Genomic DNA, 18,380 nt, shown 5'->3' with positions numbered 1-18,380 from the left:
CCCCCCGCCCCCATAACTTTGGGTTTTGGTGGCTCCTCTGCCCGGCAGAAACAATTGTAAGCTTGTTTAAATCACATGGCCGCAGTATTACATGCAGATGGACAGATGGGTACACGACACAAAGGCGGGACAAAATGAGGTTGGCTCGACTTTTCCAAGTAGCCAACGCCATCAAAAGCCCCGCTGATTTATCCGTGTCTAGGTGTCACTCTACCGCCGATCGTTAAGGCTGCTAGTTTCATTTCATTTGCGACCTTCCGCGAGCCTTGACGGGAAATGTCCAGCGCTCAGTGAGATAGGAGCGTAAGGAGAAATGTTCGAAAAATTCATTTGGGAAATTTTCATGTCGAGAGAATGGCGAATGTTTTACAGCGCGAGAAGACTCGCGATGGTGAGTTCAAATTCCACCGAGAGTGGGAATTTAGAGCTCAAAAGACTGTAACGGATGAGTCGCGTCCTCCCAGTGCTTCACAGCCTTAAAACTGCACCGAGAGATGAGAACAGTGGGAGGGATTTTGTGGAAATTTTTTGAAATTGGTTCAAATCTTACTTTGCAGGGATGGGGGACGACTTTGTGTCGGTTGGTCGTCAGAAGTCCGAGCGTACGAAGCTCACGTGCAGGGGGTTCCACGAGAGTCTATTCTTAGACCAGAGATTTTTGTCACCTTACGTGAGGAAAATGGAGAAAATGGATCATGGTCTTGATGAACGTGAGGGGGACGTTTCTCCCCCGACCCCCAAACCCCCGCCAGCGCCGTCTGCGCTCACGTGCGTACGTCACGTAAGACTTGCCATTCACATCCGCAATTATAGGGATTATTATTCGCGCGCAGTTGCCACATACACCGCTGCTCATGTAAACCTCGAACATACGGGCCTATTCTCTTCGACTCGATTCAAGTCGACTTCATTATAACGAGGGAGACATTTCATCAAGGCAACCCAGCATCTATGTTTGCCAAACATTTCATAGCTGCGTTTTAAAAGTTGGCTTCAGTCTACACCCCAACGGCAATTACAAGGTTGTTATGTGCAGTTATAAAATAGTTTCTGCCAGGATTTTAAAGCCTCTCCGGGGACTCGACTGCGTCGATGTTTTTGTTTGCTGCTTTGAGACAAGAGTGGGATAACTGCTCATTGTGCAAAGACATTAACATATTTTGTGGAAATGGAGGGGAAACATTTTTGAGCTTCATTCGCGTATCACCGAGAAGGAACTTGTTTTTGGCAGCCGGCTCCGGTTTCATTCTTGAGATGCATTGAGAGGCGGCACAGGCGGTCGAATAAACAGGGTGTTCGATGATGATAAAGATCGCCTGGGAGCACAAAGAAGCCAAAACTTGGTCTGGCCTTCCACGAGAATGTCAAACAAGTATGAAAATTGGCAAGGCGCACACAAACCTCGGTGGTCACCCACCCTCACTTGACCCCCACCCCCCTCACACACACACACACACACACTTTTTCAGGGGGTATGTTACATAGACGTAATAGACGTAAACATAATCACAGGCGACTACAAACGAACTCTAACCTTGACCCCAAAAGGCAGCCGTTTCCTCACTAACAGCGAACTTGGCCTTTGTCCCCGATTTAACAAGCTCCCCTGCAAACTAGCTGCTCTTTACTGCCAAATGTGTCCTTGAAAAAGAGCAAAGTCAGGAAAACACACACACACACACACACACACACACACACACACACACACACACTTTAAAGAGGCGGCTTGTCTGGTGCAACACTTTCGGTCCCCGCGAAGCTGTCAGATCCCACAGGTATAAGTCATTTACCTAACACACACATGCCAGGACACACAGGTATGACCTTAAGATGCCACGACACACCAGCAACCCTGTTAGACCCCACGGGTAGAATAATAAAAATTGCACGCAAGCGCACACACACACACACACACACACACTGGTCTGGCATCTGGCTGGTTGTGACCTTGCGCCGTAGTTAGGTGAAAGCTCAGCAAGCAACAAGGCAGACAAATGTCGGATTAGCGTGCAAATGCCATTAAAGTGAGCAGTTTCCCCGTAATCTAACGAGACAGTCGAGGTATGTCCGAGCAAGAGATGACAGGACAAGAAAGGCCGACGGGAGAGGATGCCTGGCACAAAAGTGACAGCAAGGGAGAGAGGATCAATTAGGGCAGTATTTTTGGCACGCGGGTGGGACGCCGGGGCAAGAAGGGGACGCCTTTTCCATGACATCAGCAGTTTGGACGCATATTAGTCGAGCCAGCCCACAAATCAATCCGAGCTGCGTAGAATTGTTTCTCACAGCCGCAAGAATTTGTGGCAGCTGAGAATATCTGACTGCTTGGAAATCCTCAAATCTTGCAGATCAGCAGCAGCATCACAGCCCAAAATAACAGTGACAGCATCTTCAAAATCCACAGTGCAAAAATTTAGATTGAGCAGAGAGTATAGTTGCGCCGCGTTGGTTTTCTTCAATGACTGGCTTTCACTTCTTTGGCATAGAAAACCGGGGCCTGCGCTCGGAATCCGACCCGACGGTGCAAGGGACGGGCGATACCTGCTCACTTTTTTCGACAACTGTTTGACATGGCCATCCATCCGCTCGTTACGTTTTGGATGGGGTAGAAAAGGAAACAGGAGGCATCAGGAAATGGAGGCACAAGAGAGTTGATGTACTGCCCAGGAGACAGAGAGAGAGAGAAAGAGAGCGAGAGAGCGTGGACAACAGATAATGAACGCTATCCTCCAAATGCTCATGAGTCATTCCTTGGAAACATTGTATGGGTCATTTAAGAACTAACATCTGACCTTTTCTGGCCTTTTTTTTTTTTTTTTTTTTTGCTAGGTGGAGGGTGAGTCCTCTTATGCAACAACCGGCACAGAATATTTGACGCGATCCCTTCAAATCATGCAAACTCGTTTGGGTCTTTTACCAATCCAAAGCAGGTAACAGAAAAAAAAAAACCCAAAAAAACATATTTGGCTCTTTTTGTATCGTATCCCTGCTATACAGTTGACAGACCAGGGGTGGAGAAACAAAAGGACACGGGGGCGGCTCACGCAGGCCAACAATAAGATGGATGGGGTGGCAAAGGAATTCCAACAAATGGACTGTCTGGTCTGGAGACTCACTTTGGTCGACAATTAGAAGCAGCTGAGGAGCAATCAGGAAGATGTTGGGCAGTTTGCAGGAGATGAGGACATTGTCCAACAATGCACGCAGTCAAAAAACAAATGGGAGGTATACAAAGCCATCAATCAATGACACATTTTGGGAGGATGAATGATTCATGAGTCAAGAAGCCTTGTGACTTGTGAAAATAATAAACGATGGGTCGTATAATGAGCTCCACAGGCTGCCGGCATCGACAGCTTTGTGTTCATCTTCATTGTCACCGCAGGCGGATTAGAGATCAGAATTGACTACATTGAGCACATTTACTGGGCAACCGTTGTTGTTGGTTTGGAAAGGATTTTCCTTCTTGCTAATGACTTTCAGCGTGCAGTTTTGAAAATGTTTGCAGAGGTTCAGGTTTCGAACTTCCGATGCAAAAGTGCTGCATGTTTCTCAAGCATTTAATTCATTCATTTTGATGGCCGGATCAAATGACTTCAACAAAACCGACTCTTTACTGTTGTGAGAAAATGAGTCTGATGTTGTCGCCATGGCAAACGAAAGTCTGCTGCCGCAGCAGCCTCGGTAACGATCGAGTCTGATGCCAATTCCAGTGGAGGTTTGATCTGGCTACTTGATTGAGACGAGTGCGTTTTGCCGCGCACACATGTGCCCTCAGACGTAATTTTGACGAAAATTCGGCCCTTATCAGGCCGTGACAATGCTGTGAAGAATGCGTAAACAAAGATAACAGGGCAGTTTGAAATTAACCCCGTTTTGGAAGTTCACCTAAGTAGAAGGCAGATTTCTTTCGATTAACCCAACAAATATTTCCATCTACTGACAAGACATTTGGGAAAGTCATGCAGCCAAAATCCATCCGTTTTCGAATCCGCCGATCCTCACGAGCATGCCGGGCGGGGCCTTTCGGGAAAGTCGGCGAGGTTTGAAATTCGGGTTTTGTATTCGTACATGAATTTTCTTCCCCAACTGTATGACTTTGATGTCATGTTTCGGCACCCTACGGCCGTGCGCACGCTATCATTTAAGACAACGCCGTTCCAGCCGATTCAAATCAGTTATTTGCATCTCAGCTTCTCAAAATAGACCGAGGCCACCAAACAAAAGAATCAATGCTTCCAGTGAGAGCCACAACAACCACACGTGGACGACGTCTACTCGAGGCGAGAAGGGCGAGCGCCTGTTGACACTCGACTGGCCGTCCTCCGTCCTATACACTTAAACTGCGTGTTGCAATGAATCCAGGGGAAAAAAAAAAAAACCACAACTCGATACAAAGTTTGACATTTGGCGAGAGGCTAGGAACACCCTCGTAGAGTTTCCAGTCCACCCCACGGCTAATCACGTCGTTGCCACGATGCCGCCCTCGTTGACTTGAGTCCACGAAGAACTCTCAGTGATGGATGTTTTGCGATCTTGGCGTTCAGTGAGCGCAGAGCAGATTCCTCCATCATTTCCCAGACGCCCCTACCATTGTCCCCCGGCAGCACATCGTTGCAGAATATTCAATACGACCGCAAAGACGATGGTGTCCGTTCTTGTTTCAGTATCGAGTGGCGTTCACAGTAGGATGCTCGAGCGAGGTTGTTGCTTTTGGAGTTCACGGCTTAGCCTGCATAAGGTCTGAGAAACCCCGCCGTTCGTAGGGATCTGATGAAATACCGCTCAGACAGCGATAAGAGACAGTTCCACCCTTCTATTTACGACTACCTCGGAGGTACAGAGGGGAGTCAAACTGAAGCGTGTCCAGTTTGCTCTGATCTCCTTCAGACGTTTGCTTGGCAAACCGGAGACCGGGCGAAAGAGTTGCCGAAGATCTTCACTGTCCGTTTTCCTCGCCAAACGTCTGCGCGGCCTCCTCCCAGCCGTGCTCCTCTCTTTTTGGATTATTGCACCAGAATTCTGCTGCATCCCTTTTTTTTTTTTTTTTCTGGAATTAAAACAGATCCCAATTTCACTCTCAAATATCCATCTCGTTCACGTTTACCGAGCCTGGGCGAAGATGTTTTTCTTTGAAAATAGTTACTTTAGTGTCGCCCAACATTTTTTGCAGCTGGAAGCGAAACCTGTATCGAAAAACTCTTGGCTAACGGTAGAAGAACATCGTAAACACCTCCCAGAATTTGGATTTGTTCAACATGGCAAGTGAGTTGACTGAAGCATCGCCAGGACCTGGTCAGGATCACCTTGGTCCATACTGCTCAAACTCTTTCAAAAGAACCGAGTGAATAATTTCCACCCCCACACACACACACACATGACCAAACACCAAAAATTGAAAACACCAAAACGGGATAATTAGTTTTTCATCCAACTTACTTGTAGAGACTGTCAGGCTCCAGGCACTTGAAAACCACGGAATAAAGCAGCACGTGGGGATGTTCGCCACTCCTCTTACCGGGCACAACGCAGGGTGATCCCAAACCCGAGAAGAGATCATCCAACAAGCTCAGCACTTCGCCTGGGAGGGGAGATGGAATCGGACAGAAGGTTAGTAAAAAATGAAGCAGAGTCCCTGCGAGAAAGATTCGCAGACATTTTCTTCGCTGAGGTCAACGCGATATGAAATACTGAAAAACCAATTCAAACAAATGTGGCCTGCTTCTGAATAATTTTGAGGCATGGTTGTAAGTATACACTCTATCCATTTTTTAAAAACAGACACATATAACTGAATGGTAATCATTTGCAACCATGCTGACTTTTTCTGGTCATATAATAAGGATGGCAGGCAACTTTTTTTTTTTTTTTTGGGGGGGTGTGTGAGCAAACCCACATTGCTATTTTCCAGAGCTGGTCGGGATGATGGAAAGGTGGGAGCTATCAAAACAGTTGAAAAGCTCCGAAAAGGTTACATTTCGAAGTCTTTCTACACACTGGCAAAGGGCAGCTTCGTTGGAGTTTAGAATACAAGTGCCAACTCGTAAACACAAGTCTAATCTGGCCGGCGGGCCCACAAAGAAAGAAGTTCGAGAAGGGACGGAAAAGAACTCCACCGATGAGTGATTTGACCTTTCTGTCGAAAGAAACACGAGTATACAGAAGAATTTCCTAAAATGCATTCCCGTGCTGTTCCTCTTTCGAAGGTTTGGCCTTTAGAATTCGTGTCTCAAGACTGCATGCTAGTCATATTTTGCGGCAGATATTAGTACAGTACCGGTACATCCATTATGTGAATGGACCCTCTTAGAAATTCCAACTGGTTTTGGATAGCAAATCCAGTTTTGGTCTTGGGAACAACGAAATTGTGGTGAAAAAAACATTTTTTCTCATACTTGTATAAAGTGCACGATATCTCAATTCATTCATTAAAAGAATGACAAGTGGACGACCGTTTCCAAAAAGAGAGCAAAAGATGGCCAAGCGCAGCGTGAACAAAAGCTGAGGGGGAAGTGGGAAAAAAAAAAAAAATGAGAGGGAAGAAAGCGTGACGAATGCGCCGATGACGCCGCGCGAAGGGTGAATGATGTCAATCGGCGTTTCAATAATGAGAGTAATGCCTGTCTGCAGGAGCAAAAGCCACTCAGGATGGGCCTAAGTGAATATACGTCATTACCACATACTCTTGACCCATATAAATCCACTGATAAGCCGACTGACTCATGTTCCTCTTGCGTAAGCCCGTCCACATGGCATCTGTTCAATCTGGTTGGAGCAGGATGGAGCTCATTGATGGTTTGGCTGTCTTCCCTCTGCTTTTCGTGTGCTCTATATCATGCAGTTCGCCGTCAACGGTCGTGTAACGCTCAAGGAGAAAATACGGCGTTTTCAAAACGACGGGATCAGATTCATTGAGCTGACCACGTCGCTCAGTGAAGCTTGAGGCGGCTAGCGTATGATCGTCCGTTTACGCTCTTGATGTTTGCTTCGACTCAAAAGCTCTGTCTGAGAGAACCAAACCAGCGCATTCCCTGGGTCGAAAGCGAAAGTATCGCATGTACCATCATGACCACACTTGAAATGTACTTTTGGCATTCGGTAAATGCCACTTTATGAGAAGCGAACCAAAATGAGGATCAAATATGGAAGATCATTTTACCTCCTGCCTCAATCCTGCATCCAAAAAGTGATCTTGGATATCAAATCGTTTCCAGTTCATTTATTCCAAAACAGAATAAAAACTTGATGTTGGCGTATCGCAGACGAGTTGTAGGATTCAAAGTCGAATCTAGAGCAGCCCATCCAAAAATGGATGCACGGCCGTGTTTTGTATTAAGTCCGAGTCTTTGGTTTTAAGGATCTTACTGATACCGAGTCCCAATCAGATGACTCATACATTAAAAAACAAACAAACAAACACAACAAAACGTAACACTGTGTGATATAAAATTAAGCTCTGACTCTTCCATTTGACAAGATATTTATAACTTTGTATTATTTGGTCACTTTGTGACCTATAAAATCTCATTTTTGTTGTCGATTGGATTGGGGTGTCTCCATTTTGTATCATTAATTTATATGCGGATGATGAACGATGAAAAGTACTTTCTTTCAATGATGCTGGGCGGATTCTGGGGAACTAATTTTCCCTTGAACATGCAGTATGAACGAAAAACAAAAACAAAAACAAAAAAAAAAAAAACCCAAAACATCACTTTAATTCCCAGGCCTTACTTGTTTCACACACAGAGTGGCATCTGCAACTAATCAGCGAGTGGTGTTGTAACTAGCGACAGATAAATCAATAGTCGCTGAAAAGTCGGCAATGGAACAGCCACACAATATCGTGAAATGGGACTTAAATTGAAGCCACACCGAAAGAAACAATACTGAAGTGTGGATGATTTAAAAATACAATTGGGAAGCTTTTCAACATCTAATGTTGACTCGCCACAAGGTTACAACACACGATATAATTTCAACGGTCACAACACTGTTCAAGGGCAATCGATTATTGTCATTCCACATCAAGTCTACACAAAGTCTACACAATGTACGGAAAGGCATGAAGACATGATATTTGGTATACATGAGAAGAAAAACCTAATGCTAATGTTAGCTGGCACCCGAACACGGCCCACAAGTGTGGTAACTCATCGAGTGCTTTCCAAACTGGCAGTTTTCAATGGCTCTCATACACTAAAAGAAGTCAAATTGAAAAAAAAAATCTTTGGTCGAAAAGCAAATGAAAGCCAAGGAATAGGCATATTATGGTGTGCCTGTGGTCAACATTTTCTATCAATACCCCCCCCCACCAAAAAAAAAAAAAAAAAGCCAAAACAGCACACAGCTGGCAAAAATTACAGCTCCTGAAATTGCATTACGGTAAAAGCCATTTTGCATGTTCTCCGGCTTACATGGCGATTACAAAAAAGCCCATGCCAAGGGATCTTTTTTGCAGGCGCAGAGGGGAACAAATGAAAGCTCGTCACAGGGAGTTTTAGTGGGAGAACATGTAGGGGGTGGATGCTCAAGTTTAGGATGTGATTCTGTCAAATTAAACATATTTGTATATTTAAAAAAAAAAAAATGCCTGACTCAGACTAGCCCAAATGTAGTGAGAAGACAAGGAAAGTCCTGGCAAACTGCCATCACAAAACACGATGCAGCAAAGAAAACGGATGGGAAGGAAATTCAGAGAAGTCGGTCTCAGTTGGACGGCATCGTGCGCAAAGGGAGCTGCAGTCAGGAAAGCACCAATTACAAATAATGAGCAGAAAAGAAACATAAGCAACACATATATGCGCACAGCACATATTTCACGAAGCACTGCATCCACTTACGTGCATCTCGTATATTTTGCAGAAAGCCAAGTGAAAACGTTCGCGTCGCACGGAAGAAAGCCGAGAGCTGTCATTAGACAAATTTGGCAAAGTGCAGATGTTGATCTCGCAGAGTAATTTTGGTATTACCGTATTTTCCGCATTATAAAGCGATTCGGAGCATAAGGAGCACCGTCAATGAACGGCCTATTTTAAAACTGTTTTCATATATAGGGCACGCCGCATGATAACGCACATTGAATAGAAGCTACAATCATGGCTGCGGTTGCGTCATGAATCCACTAGATGGAGCTACGCTAAAGGGACTACAATACAGCTTTCTTTATATAGCGCCTTCACGACCGCTGCTGCTGTAACAAAGTGCTTTCCAGAAAGAACATTTAAAATACTACGTCCACGAAATATGAATATTGACACATATATAGAGCACATCGGATTATAAGGCGCACTGTCAGCTTCTCCGCCTTATAGTGCGGAAAATACGGTATTATTGTTTGGGTTTTTTTTGTGTGTGTGTGTGTGTGTGTGTGTGTGTGTGTGTGTGTGTGTGTGTGTGTGTGTCTTTAATGTATTATAATTATTTTCAGTGTTTCAGTTTTCTGCCTCGATGTCCAAAGATTTGCTTTTCAATTTTTTTCCAAGAACTTTCATTTCAGTGCCTCTGTACTGTACGACTCTTACCGGCAAGATTTTCTTCGAGCCCCCTGCGCAACTGCTGCGACAATCCGTTGGCATAAGCAAATCCTTTCAGCACAAACTGACAGAAACCATTTTCACAGATGCCCGTCTGTATGGAGGTCGTCCTCATCTGGGTCTTGACCTGGCTCCAGTTTGCTGCCTTAACCGACTTGAGTGGACAAATGAAAAGTGGACCAACATCCACAGGCCGCAATGATTGACCGAGGCAACGCTAAACCTTTGTGACGAAGATGCATTGCAGATCATCAGGGAAATACTACGGCACTAAGAGATACTGAGTCATTGTCTGACACCTGCCCCAAGATCTTCCAAATAAAGTAAAACTCTACTAAATAGCCCTTTTGCATACATAGAAAAAGGGTATAACTCTTTCAGTTTGGCTCCTGAAAAATGGCAGCAAAAACCGCATTTATGTTCTTTACAGTATAGTTTGACTACCCGCATTTAAAATAAATCACAGAACATAGCGAAAACCGAACCCGATCTCGATAAAATATTGGCAATAAATTGCAGTTTTGCGTTTTTTAACACAGCATGTCCAGCACGAATAAAGTGTATTTATTGATCTATTTTCTTTGGTGGAGTATGTCAAAAGATTTTATTTGTATTTCCTTGCACGGCTTTACACGCGCAATAAAACCTGCGTTGCTGGGGGGGTGGAAAACGTTTGTTTCCTTTTGAATTTTCATGAGGAATGCAGGGAGGGCAAAATAATCAACCTCAAACAAAAGACCGAACGGGACACACGTGATGTTCAAGATCCGACTTGGACTTATTCTTGGCTCAAACGTTGATGTTTATTGCTTGAGCGTGCTGTGTAATATGTCGTGAAAATCTACTACTGATAGGAATTAATTGCTCGTCAAAGGCAGCCAAGCTTCTTTGGCCGGCACCGCGACAGCTCCATCGTTCAACGGCCTGGTTGTCATTATCATCGGTCTTCGCGTTACTGTGCTTTTAAAAGTGGGCTCGCAAATACATATTCCGCTCCACTTATCCTCCGGACTGTATTCTTTTCTTCCGCCTCCAAACATTTGAGCCACTCGCGCCAGTCTGGGTCCCATCGTTGCATAAAAGTGGACGATGGCAATTACAATATCGAGAGTGACAACGGGGATCTCGTAATGTCGCGTTCTGCAACAATCGGGGTTTCACTTTGAGTGATTCACATTATCGATCAATTTGGCTCTTGCCAGGTTAGATCAGAGATTTATTTTCCGAGATGGGCACTCTGATTGGCGAGCTATCACTCCAGGGTGTAGCGTGCCCTCTTGCTCAAAGTCAGCTGGAAAATAGACGCCGGCTCACTCGCGACCAAGGACGAGCGCTTTAGAGAATGAATGATTTGGTCCATAAAAGTGTTTTCATCTGTAATGTAGTGGTTAACATAGCAGACAGCGGCGCTGCAGTGGGATTGATTTCCACTTAATGCCCCATCCATTTGCCATTTGCCCTGCAATTGACTTGCGGCCCAGTCTAGGGGTGTAGGTATTAAAAAAGACGCCATGATTGAAGAAGTCTTCTGAGTTCGGGGAGCATCTGGAATCTGGAATACGGTCAACATGCACTTTTATCGAAGTGGATTCAATAGTCCATACTCAGGAAGGATTTATCGCTTTTGGTTTAGTACGGCAACTCATTCATTCTGATGTATGGGCAACTAGTAAGCACTTTGTAAGGAAAAAAATAAAAATATAATCGAAACTTTCTGACAAAAATGCAATGTTCCATCAACTTTAATTGAGATTCTCTCATAGTCCAGCTGGTATATTCTTGTGTATTACCGCCAAGTCATCCTGAAGGATGCCTTACGACTATTTATGTTCCAAATGGCAAAATGAATCAGGCTTTGTGCCGGCGCAAATGCGTTTCGCTATCGATCAACATAAGTCATGTGTCGGATTCATCACGTTCAAAGATTTTTCTTTCATCGCTGCTGTTGTAACTGGCCCAGAACAAACACTAATGAATACCACGCGGGACTTGTCAAATTCTATAGGCTGTATGACGGAGTGAGCATTGAAAAAGGTAAGCAACGCTACCGGCGTGTCTGTGAGGAGATAAAAATGGGAAAGAATGGGGGGGGGGGCGGTATAGGCGGGGAAGAGAGGGAATGCAGAAACCCCTTGGCCCCCTGCCTGCGATCTGCAATCTGCTGATGGCGAGGCTCGTGATGAGGAGGTGCACGGCATCCATTTTTAGCGATGAGGTCATCTTTAATTAACAAAACAAAGAGAGTCAGCTGTGTCACTCCAATCTGTTATCTGCACCCGCGCTCAAGGACGTCGGTTATCTCTCCATAATTCAATCTCTTTGAATGAGGGCTTATCGACGCAATTGTGCAATGACGCCGCGCTTACGTAAACGAGGCGAGCGGGATACCTGCTCGGAACATGAGGAAACGAGAAGAGACGTTCCAAATGTCACGGGCATGTCTGGCTGGAAATGGCAAGAGGAAAGTGCAAAGATCAAATGGTCGGTCCTGTTTTTGCGCTGCAAAAATTTGCGGGTGTGAGATGACATCATTCCTGAGTCGCCTCCAGTTCTGCTACCTCTTTTCTCCTGCCCGTTATTCCCCACTGACTGCGGCTTTCCTACATTTTCGTACGACCGCTTCACACTTCCTGTCAATCCTTACAGTGACCAGCAAAAAAAAAAAAACTCAAGTCTCATGCAAATGTAACACACACAAAATGGGCCCATAAGTTTTTAATTAGTATTAAAAAATGCGTACGTGTGCGGACATAAAAGTGTCGCCTGGGCCAAAGTGTGATATAAGGACACCGAATTAGCGGCTGACAAAACAATGGCATTGAGCAAAGGTGATGACGGAAGCCAGAAGCTTGTCCACATTCGTCACGTATACGAGGCGCCTTCCACTAAAGCGTTTTATTAGACACTTTTCCAAACGATTTTGGCACCTTCCCTTTTCCTTTTGGGAACTCACCATGAGCGAGAGAGAGAGAGAGAGAGAGAGAGAGAGAGAGAGAGAGAGGAAATACAGACATCTGACGTTACAGACTAGGTAAGAGGCTAATCATTCCCATGCAGCCAAAACATAACACGCAATTGACTGCAAAACAAACTGCAGGGGCAATAACAGTGCGAGGTGTTTTCTCTGCATTTGCAAAGCGGACGCTTTAGGACCTGCGGAGTTTCTCTCGATTGGCCTGCGTACCGCCGTTCAATCAACATTGAGCTCATATTTGGAAATTGATTGACAATTTGAAGAGCGGTTTCAAAGGCCGATGCCTAAAAATGCCAATTTATGGTCATTTGCAAAGGAAAAAGTTCGACAGCTTTTGCGTGTGTATGATCCGATGACCAGTTTCGACTTTTGTATCCAAGTTGCTTTGACGTGCCAATGTGGATGAAAGCCCAACCTGACACTCATAAATCAGGGCTGCTCATTCAAGTGGCCGCTCGGTGAACGCCGCCCCTGACTTGGTGTGCCATCTAGAGGCCGTCAAAGTAAGACCCAGTGATTTGGGTCTCTCCCGAGAGCACTCCCAAAGAGATATTTAAGGGGGGAAAGTAGTCCTGGAGGAAACAGGAAACATAGACTCTATTTAAAAAAATATTTGGAATCACGATACTAAGGCACCGTACTTACTCGAGAAGCAACTGTACTAAAGGAGGGAAACTATGAGGATCAAAGAGCCGAGAATTGATTTTACTGTGACCTCGCGGTAGGATCTCTGTCCTGAGTGCTGACTACTCTTTCAGTCAACATTGGAGCGCCAATTCCACTTGAGCAAATTAGACACACGGTCACGCTTCGCGCTCAGTTCAATACGCCAAAGTAAACAATAATCCGACAACAATCCTTGATCAAAATGATGGGTGCGTGCGTACACATACCCGCACATGGGCTCACAAACACACACACAGGATTTCAGCTCAGTGAGCATCAAAATAATCAGCTGGATTTTTTTTTTTGGGGGCGGGGGGGTCATGACGCGACCACCCCAACCAAAAGGTTATCGGTGATGACAAAGCCCAAATGATGCCGCGGTTTGGTACAAACCTGTCTGCTCGGCATGCTCATTAAAAAGTCAATCCTAATCATAAAGGCAATCACCCGTTTTTTGTGTTTTTTTTTCGTTTTTCCATCACCAGACACAAGCCGAACCCCTCAACAAAGAGACCCTGGAACTGATTAAATCCATTCACATTATTTCCAGTGAGAGTGAATCGTTTGTTGTCTGATCAGCCTCCTGGAACACACTGCGGTCGACCTTAGTCGGCGCTGGAAGCCGGGCCCCAAATGACTTATCTCCCTTTCCTTGACACAGGAAGAAACAGGGCGGGCTGACGTTTTTTTTTTTTTTTTTTCCCCTCAAACTATTCAAACACAGCTCATGTATGGAGTCCTTTCACTTTTACACACCCCGGCACACTCACTGGAGAGTGCACGCTGTGAATCAGCGAGTCACAATTTACATGCCAAAGGGGGATGAGTTATCATATTTGAAGACCGTAAATGCCATCACAACTCACCTTTACATTTGCTTTTATTCGGCACTTGGGATGATCGACTTCCATCTGCGCTGACCTCATCTTCACCTGCACTTCATCTCTGTGAGTCAGTGTTCCTCTCGCCACAGTTGTGGGAACAGGTGATCCCTCTCTGTCTGCTTTGAATCTAACGCCTGGCTCCAAACGTGTTTTTTTCGTTACGTCAGGGTCTGCGCATTTTGACGAAAATGACCTCCGGAGGGCGGTACTACGTTATGAATCAACAGGATCCGATGATCAAACAAATGTTTATTATCATCCATTCTGAGTGTTTTTTTTTTTTTTTTTTTTAAACAGCACCTCCTCTGTAGTTGTATCGATTTTTAAGATTGCACGATGGGCGCATCAAACGCTCTCGCCGCCGTAGTTTTTCCCCCCGCCCTTTGTCTCTATGCCGTGCCTTTCCACATTCCTGAGCATCTGTACTTCACTGCTCAAACATTCGCTTTCTTCGTGGTTTGGTCCAGGCAAGATGACTGCCTAATGCCACACACTGTCCTCACCTTCAGCTTTTCTACAAGGACGGGTCGATTGTTCCTCGCTAAGATGGCCACAGCCTCTCTGTGGACCATCTCTAAAGAGGTGCGGGGGATGATCACGGTTGTTGGGTGGAACAGTGTGCAAACATGTGAATTTAGTTGAAAATATTGTGGATTTTTTGCAAAGCATTGTGGTCATTTAGAAAAATCAGCTGATGGCCAGAAGTCCGGAAAACTTACTCCACCATGGTGAAAGCAACTGGCTGCTCAGTGCAATCTGATCCAAAACAATTTAGCGTTCACTTAGCCAGAAAAAAAATTGATTTTACCAAGCAGATGCTTCCATAAATAAAAATGTAGCTAAGTGCATAATGGCTAATGATGAGCATCAATCAGTGAGTGGTGCGTAGGTTTCTGCGACTTTTATTGCATTTCGTGACGCAGACGGTAACTTCTCTTTGAACACTGGAAAAAATGGAAACAAGTTACTGACATCATTTGCTGTACAGTCAGTGAGGGTATGACAATCAGTTTACCTAATTATTTATTATATAATAATCATGATTAGTGGGAGAATATTTTTAAAATCAGCGACACGGGACGGATTGTGTTCCACGTTGCGAATTTGTGCGTCTGTGTGCAAAGGTGAAGGGACGTCATCGTCACGATTTGTCCAGACTGCGAGTGGCGCTGATCACCGCGGATGCGCGCTGCACTTAGCGACGTAGCCCAGTGCCGGGCAATGACATGAGCAGACACATGAAAAGAAGAAAAAAAAAATATCCTGGAGTTCGGATCAAACAGGAGGTAGTCGCATCAGCGGCATTTTTTGGGGGGATGCTGCCTTTAGAACACATCGCATTCACCGGCGAGACACCAAAGGACTTGGATGATTGCATTCATTCACGCAGGAAGCTGTGACACATGGAAAAAAACACGAGTTTGAAAAAGACGCTTGTTCAATCGTTTGAATCAGTGTGGGAGGGAGAGAGGAGGGGGGGGCGGGCGCACTCAAAAGTATACATCTAATCAGTCAATCACCGAGTTACAACGCTAGACCTCAGCTTGTCTCTTGATAGCCCTTTGACAGGACTGCATGTAGTGGGGGACAGGTACCATTTCCTCCCGCTACTCTCGTCTAGACAGCTCTGGCATTCAAAACAGGGCTCGAGAATCCGCGGACACGTTTCCGTGCACATTCCTCAAAGGGTGCACTCTTGACTGCGTGACTCATGCGCTGACATTTGCATGAACGTGCGTGTGCAGCTGGCTCCGATTCGCCAACCTCAAAGTCATTTTTGTTTCTTCGCCTCAGTAAGATAGCGTTCGCCGGAGGCAGGCGCTGCTCCCGCCGTTGACATAAGACCACGACACAGTGAGGCTGCTTGACCGCTGTTTTTCTACTCGTAGTCGAAAAAGTGCAAAAAAAAAAACCCACGCTGCCAACAAATGCATCGGTCAGAACGTGAATAAAAGTGAATTACAGAGGGGACTGAGAGGCACACTGCAGCAAAGTGGAGACTGCGGGCTCAGGGTCGGGACTGTTTTTCTACTTCTAAACGTTACTGCAAGAAACAGCGCAAAATGAGACACAATTGCCACTTCCGCACCGACTTCCTCTTTCAGTCCACATCAGATGTATCATGAAAGATTTGCTTTCTGACAAAACTGACTGAAGAGGGGACGCTGGCCTCTCCGAAGTGCACATTCACACAGCAGTTTGCGGCGCTGACATCATTTGACGTGTGGAAATTATCAGCGTGGCGAAGGCAAATGCTTTCAACACGAAAGAAAGGCTATGCAGGCAGCGGGTTTCGGGTGATGAAATTTACGGTCTGCTTCTGACGACAGTAAATTTGGTGGTCAACTTCAATCCCTCCCGTCAAAAAAATAAATTAATTCAAAATTGGGGGAAAAAAGCCACATTAGACTAAATCAGGGGTGCCCACACTTTTTCAGCACGGGAGCTACTTATGAAATGACCAATTGCTCATATTTATGTATTTATTTATTTACAAAGTATCTATCTATAAATGTACTTTGAACTGTTCACAATCACAATAGAATGATTGGAGATGTTTTTTTTTTTTTTTGTTTCGGGCTTTACGCTACTCTGATGACTCGCACCGAATGGAAATGGCCAAGGGGCGGAGTCCGGACAGGAGCTGCGGATTGCGGGCCGCGCGGTACTTGGACTTATCAATGTTTTTATCAATGGCCCAAAAATGCAGCGCCACATTTCCATCCTTGGGCCAGCCAGAAAGGCTCCGAGCGGAGTGACGCACGGCTAAGCCGGCCGTCCCCGTTGCCACCGACACCGCACCGACCGGCAGCCGCGACACGTCATCGGAGGGCCCCCGCCTCGCGCCGGTGATGGGGCGAGGAGTCGACCCAAACTTAGTTGCACCAAATGAGCCAAACCCAAACATCACGCTGTTTTCTTCCAAGTATTAGCCCCGACTAAAGCTTTGGATCAGGATTTTTCCGAACGATTGTCAAATATGGATTTCTGTAAATCAGGCAACTAATCCTTTATGGCGTGCGTAACCTCCCTTTCGATGTTAGATGTTAGGGAAAGGGCCCCAAATGCTTGAAATCATCACGCAGGCTTGGAAAATATGAACAAGGAAAAACGAAGAACTGCAGAAAACCACCAAGATACCCCTGAGCAAAGAATTTCTCAACAAAAAGGGCCGCTCGTGGCCAGTGGTAGAAAGTCGGTTAGCCAAGGAATGTGGGTTTCCTTGTCTGTCAAAGTCAACATGTTGAATGATTGACGGCGTGAAATTGTTGTTTCGCTCCGTGTCCGAAAAGTGGGCGGGGCCGACTTGGCTCGCGGAGATTCTCGCCGAGCTTTTGCTTTCATTAAAGCTGTCTTCAATTTTCCTAGGAAGCGCCTTGAAGATTAGCCCTCAAGAAAATGCCAAGCAGGAAGATCGGCCAGTACCAATCCAATAATTTCCAAATAAGTCCGTGTAAGTGTGAGAAAATTATACATCTCAACACCGTGCGCCATTATTTGCTGAGTCCGGAGAACAGGATCTCATCATTTTAAGAGGCCCCCCTATTATTTCATAAATCTTCCCCTGCGATGCCATCCAAGTATGTATCAGCAATCTCTGTCCTGCCCGCGTCGGAGAACAATGGCGGCGTTGAGCAAGTACCCGTTTTCAGCATTTACCGTAAAAAAAGTCAGGCCATCCGATTTCACGGCGGTCGCCGCCGAAAATTCACAGCGGACCATGCGCATGGAAGCCATTTGCCGAATGAACTGCTCCTCCATGCAAATTCACACTCATAACCATGCATAAGGTTTTTTTTTTTTTTTGAACGCATCATTCCGCTAGTTTTCCAGAGCTGCGTGAGAAACGCGTTGTATAATCACATACGGCGTAAAGGGAAGAGGGGGGTGAACATTCCGCTAGTTTTCCAGAGCTGCGTGAGAAACGTGTTGTATAATCGCATACGGCATAAAGGGAAGAGGGGGGTGAAAAAAAAATGTGAAAAATGAAGATAAAGATGTCTAATCTATATTACATGCTTTGCAACGACATGATTTATAGCGGTGACTGGCACATAGCAGAGTGAGTCACCCACACCATCTGCCCCTTCCAACCACCTTGCTGGGGCCCGCGTGCTTCATCAGCACTCCTCCCAAGGGTGATGGATGGCCTGTCCATACTCCTCAATGACTAAAGCCAACTCCTTCCACACCAATATTACTCAATTCCTATCGCCCTTCCTCTGACTCACTCCCGGATCCTTGGAAGCGCCACGGCTACTTTAGCAATTCCGCAGCAAAATGAGGGTCAGCAACGTTGGTGCCACGGACCGCATTTTC

General features: G+C 45.6%; 1 protein-coding gene across 4 annotated transcripts in view; it reads right to left on the bottom strand.

The window, feature by feature from the left end:
* The window catches only part of astn2 (astrotactin 2), a 158,886-nt gene that overhangs the window by 28,200 nt on the left and 112,306 nt on the right, over window positions 1-18,380 (bottom strand). For all 4 annotated transcript variants that reach the window (XM_019881725.1, XM_019881727.1, XM_019881726.1 and 1 more), the window contains one exon: window positions 5,440-5,581. In XM_019881725.1, coding sequence (XP_019737284.1) covers window positions 5,440-5,581 — 142 coding nt within the window. The remainder of the gene's footprint in view (window positions 1-5,439; window positions 5,582-18,380) is intronic.

Source organism: Hippocampus comes, unplaced genomic scaffold (assembly GCF_001891065.2).
Source record: "Hippocampus comes isolate QL1 unplaced genomic scaffold, H_comes_QL1_v1.1 scaffold523, whole genome shotgun sequence".
Classification (NCBI taxonomy): domain Eukaryota; kingdom Metazoa; phylum Chordata; class Actinopteri; order Syngnathiformes; family Syngnathidae; genus Hippocampus; species Hippocampus comes.
This window is presented reverse-complemented; position numbering and strand designations above follow the sequence as displayed.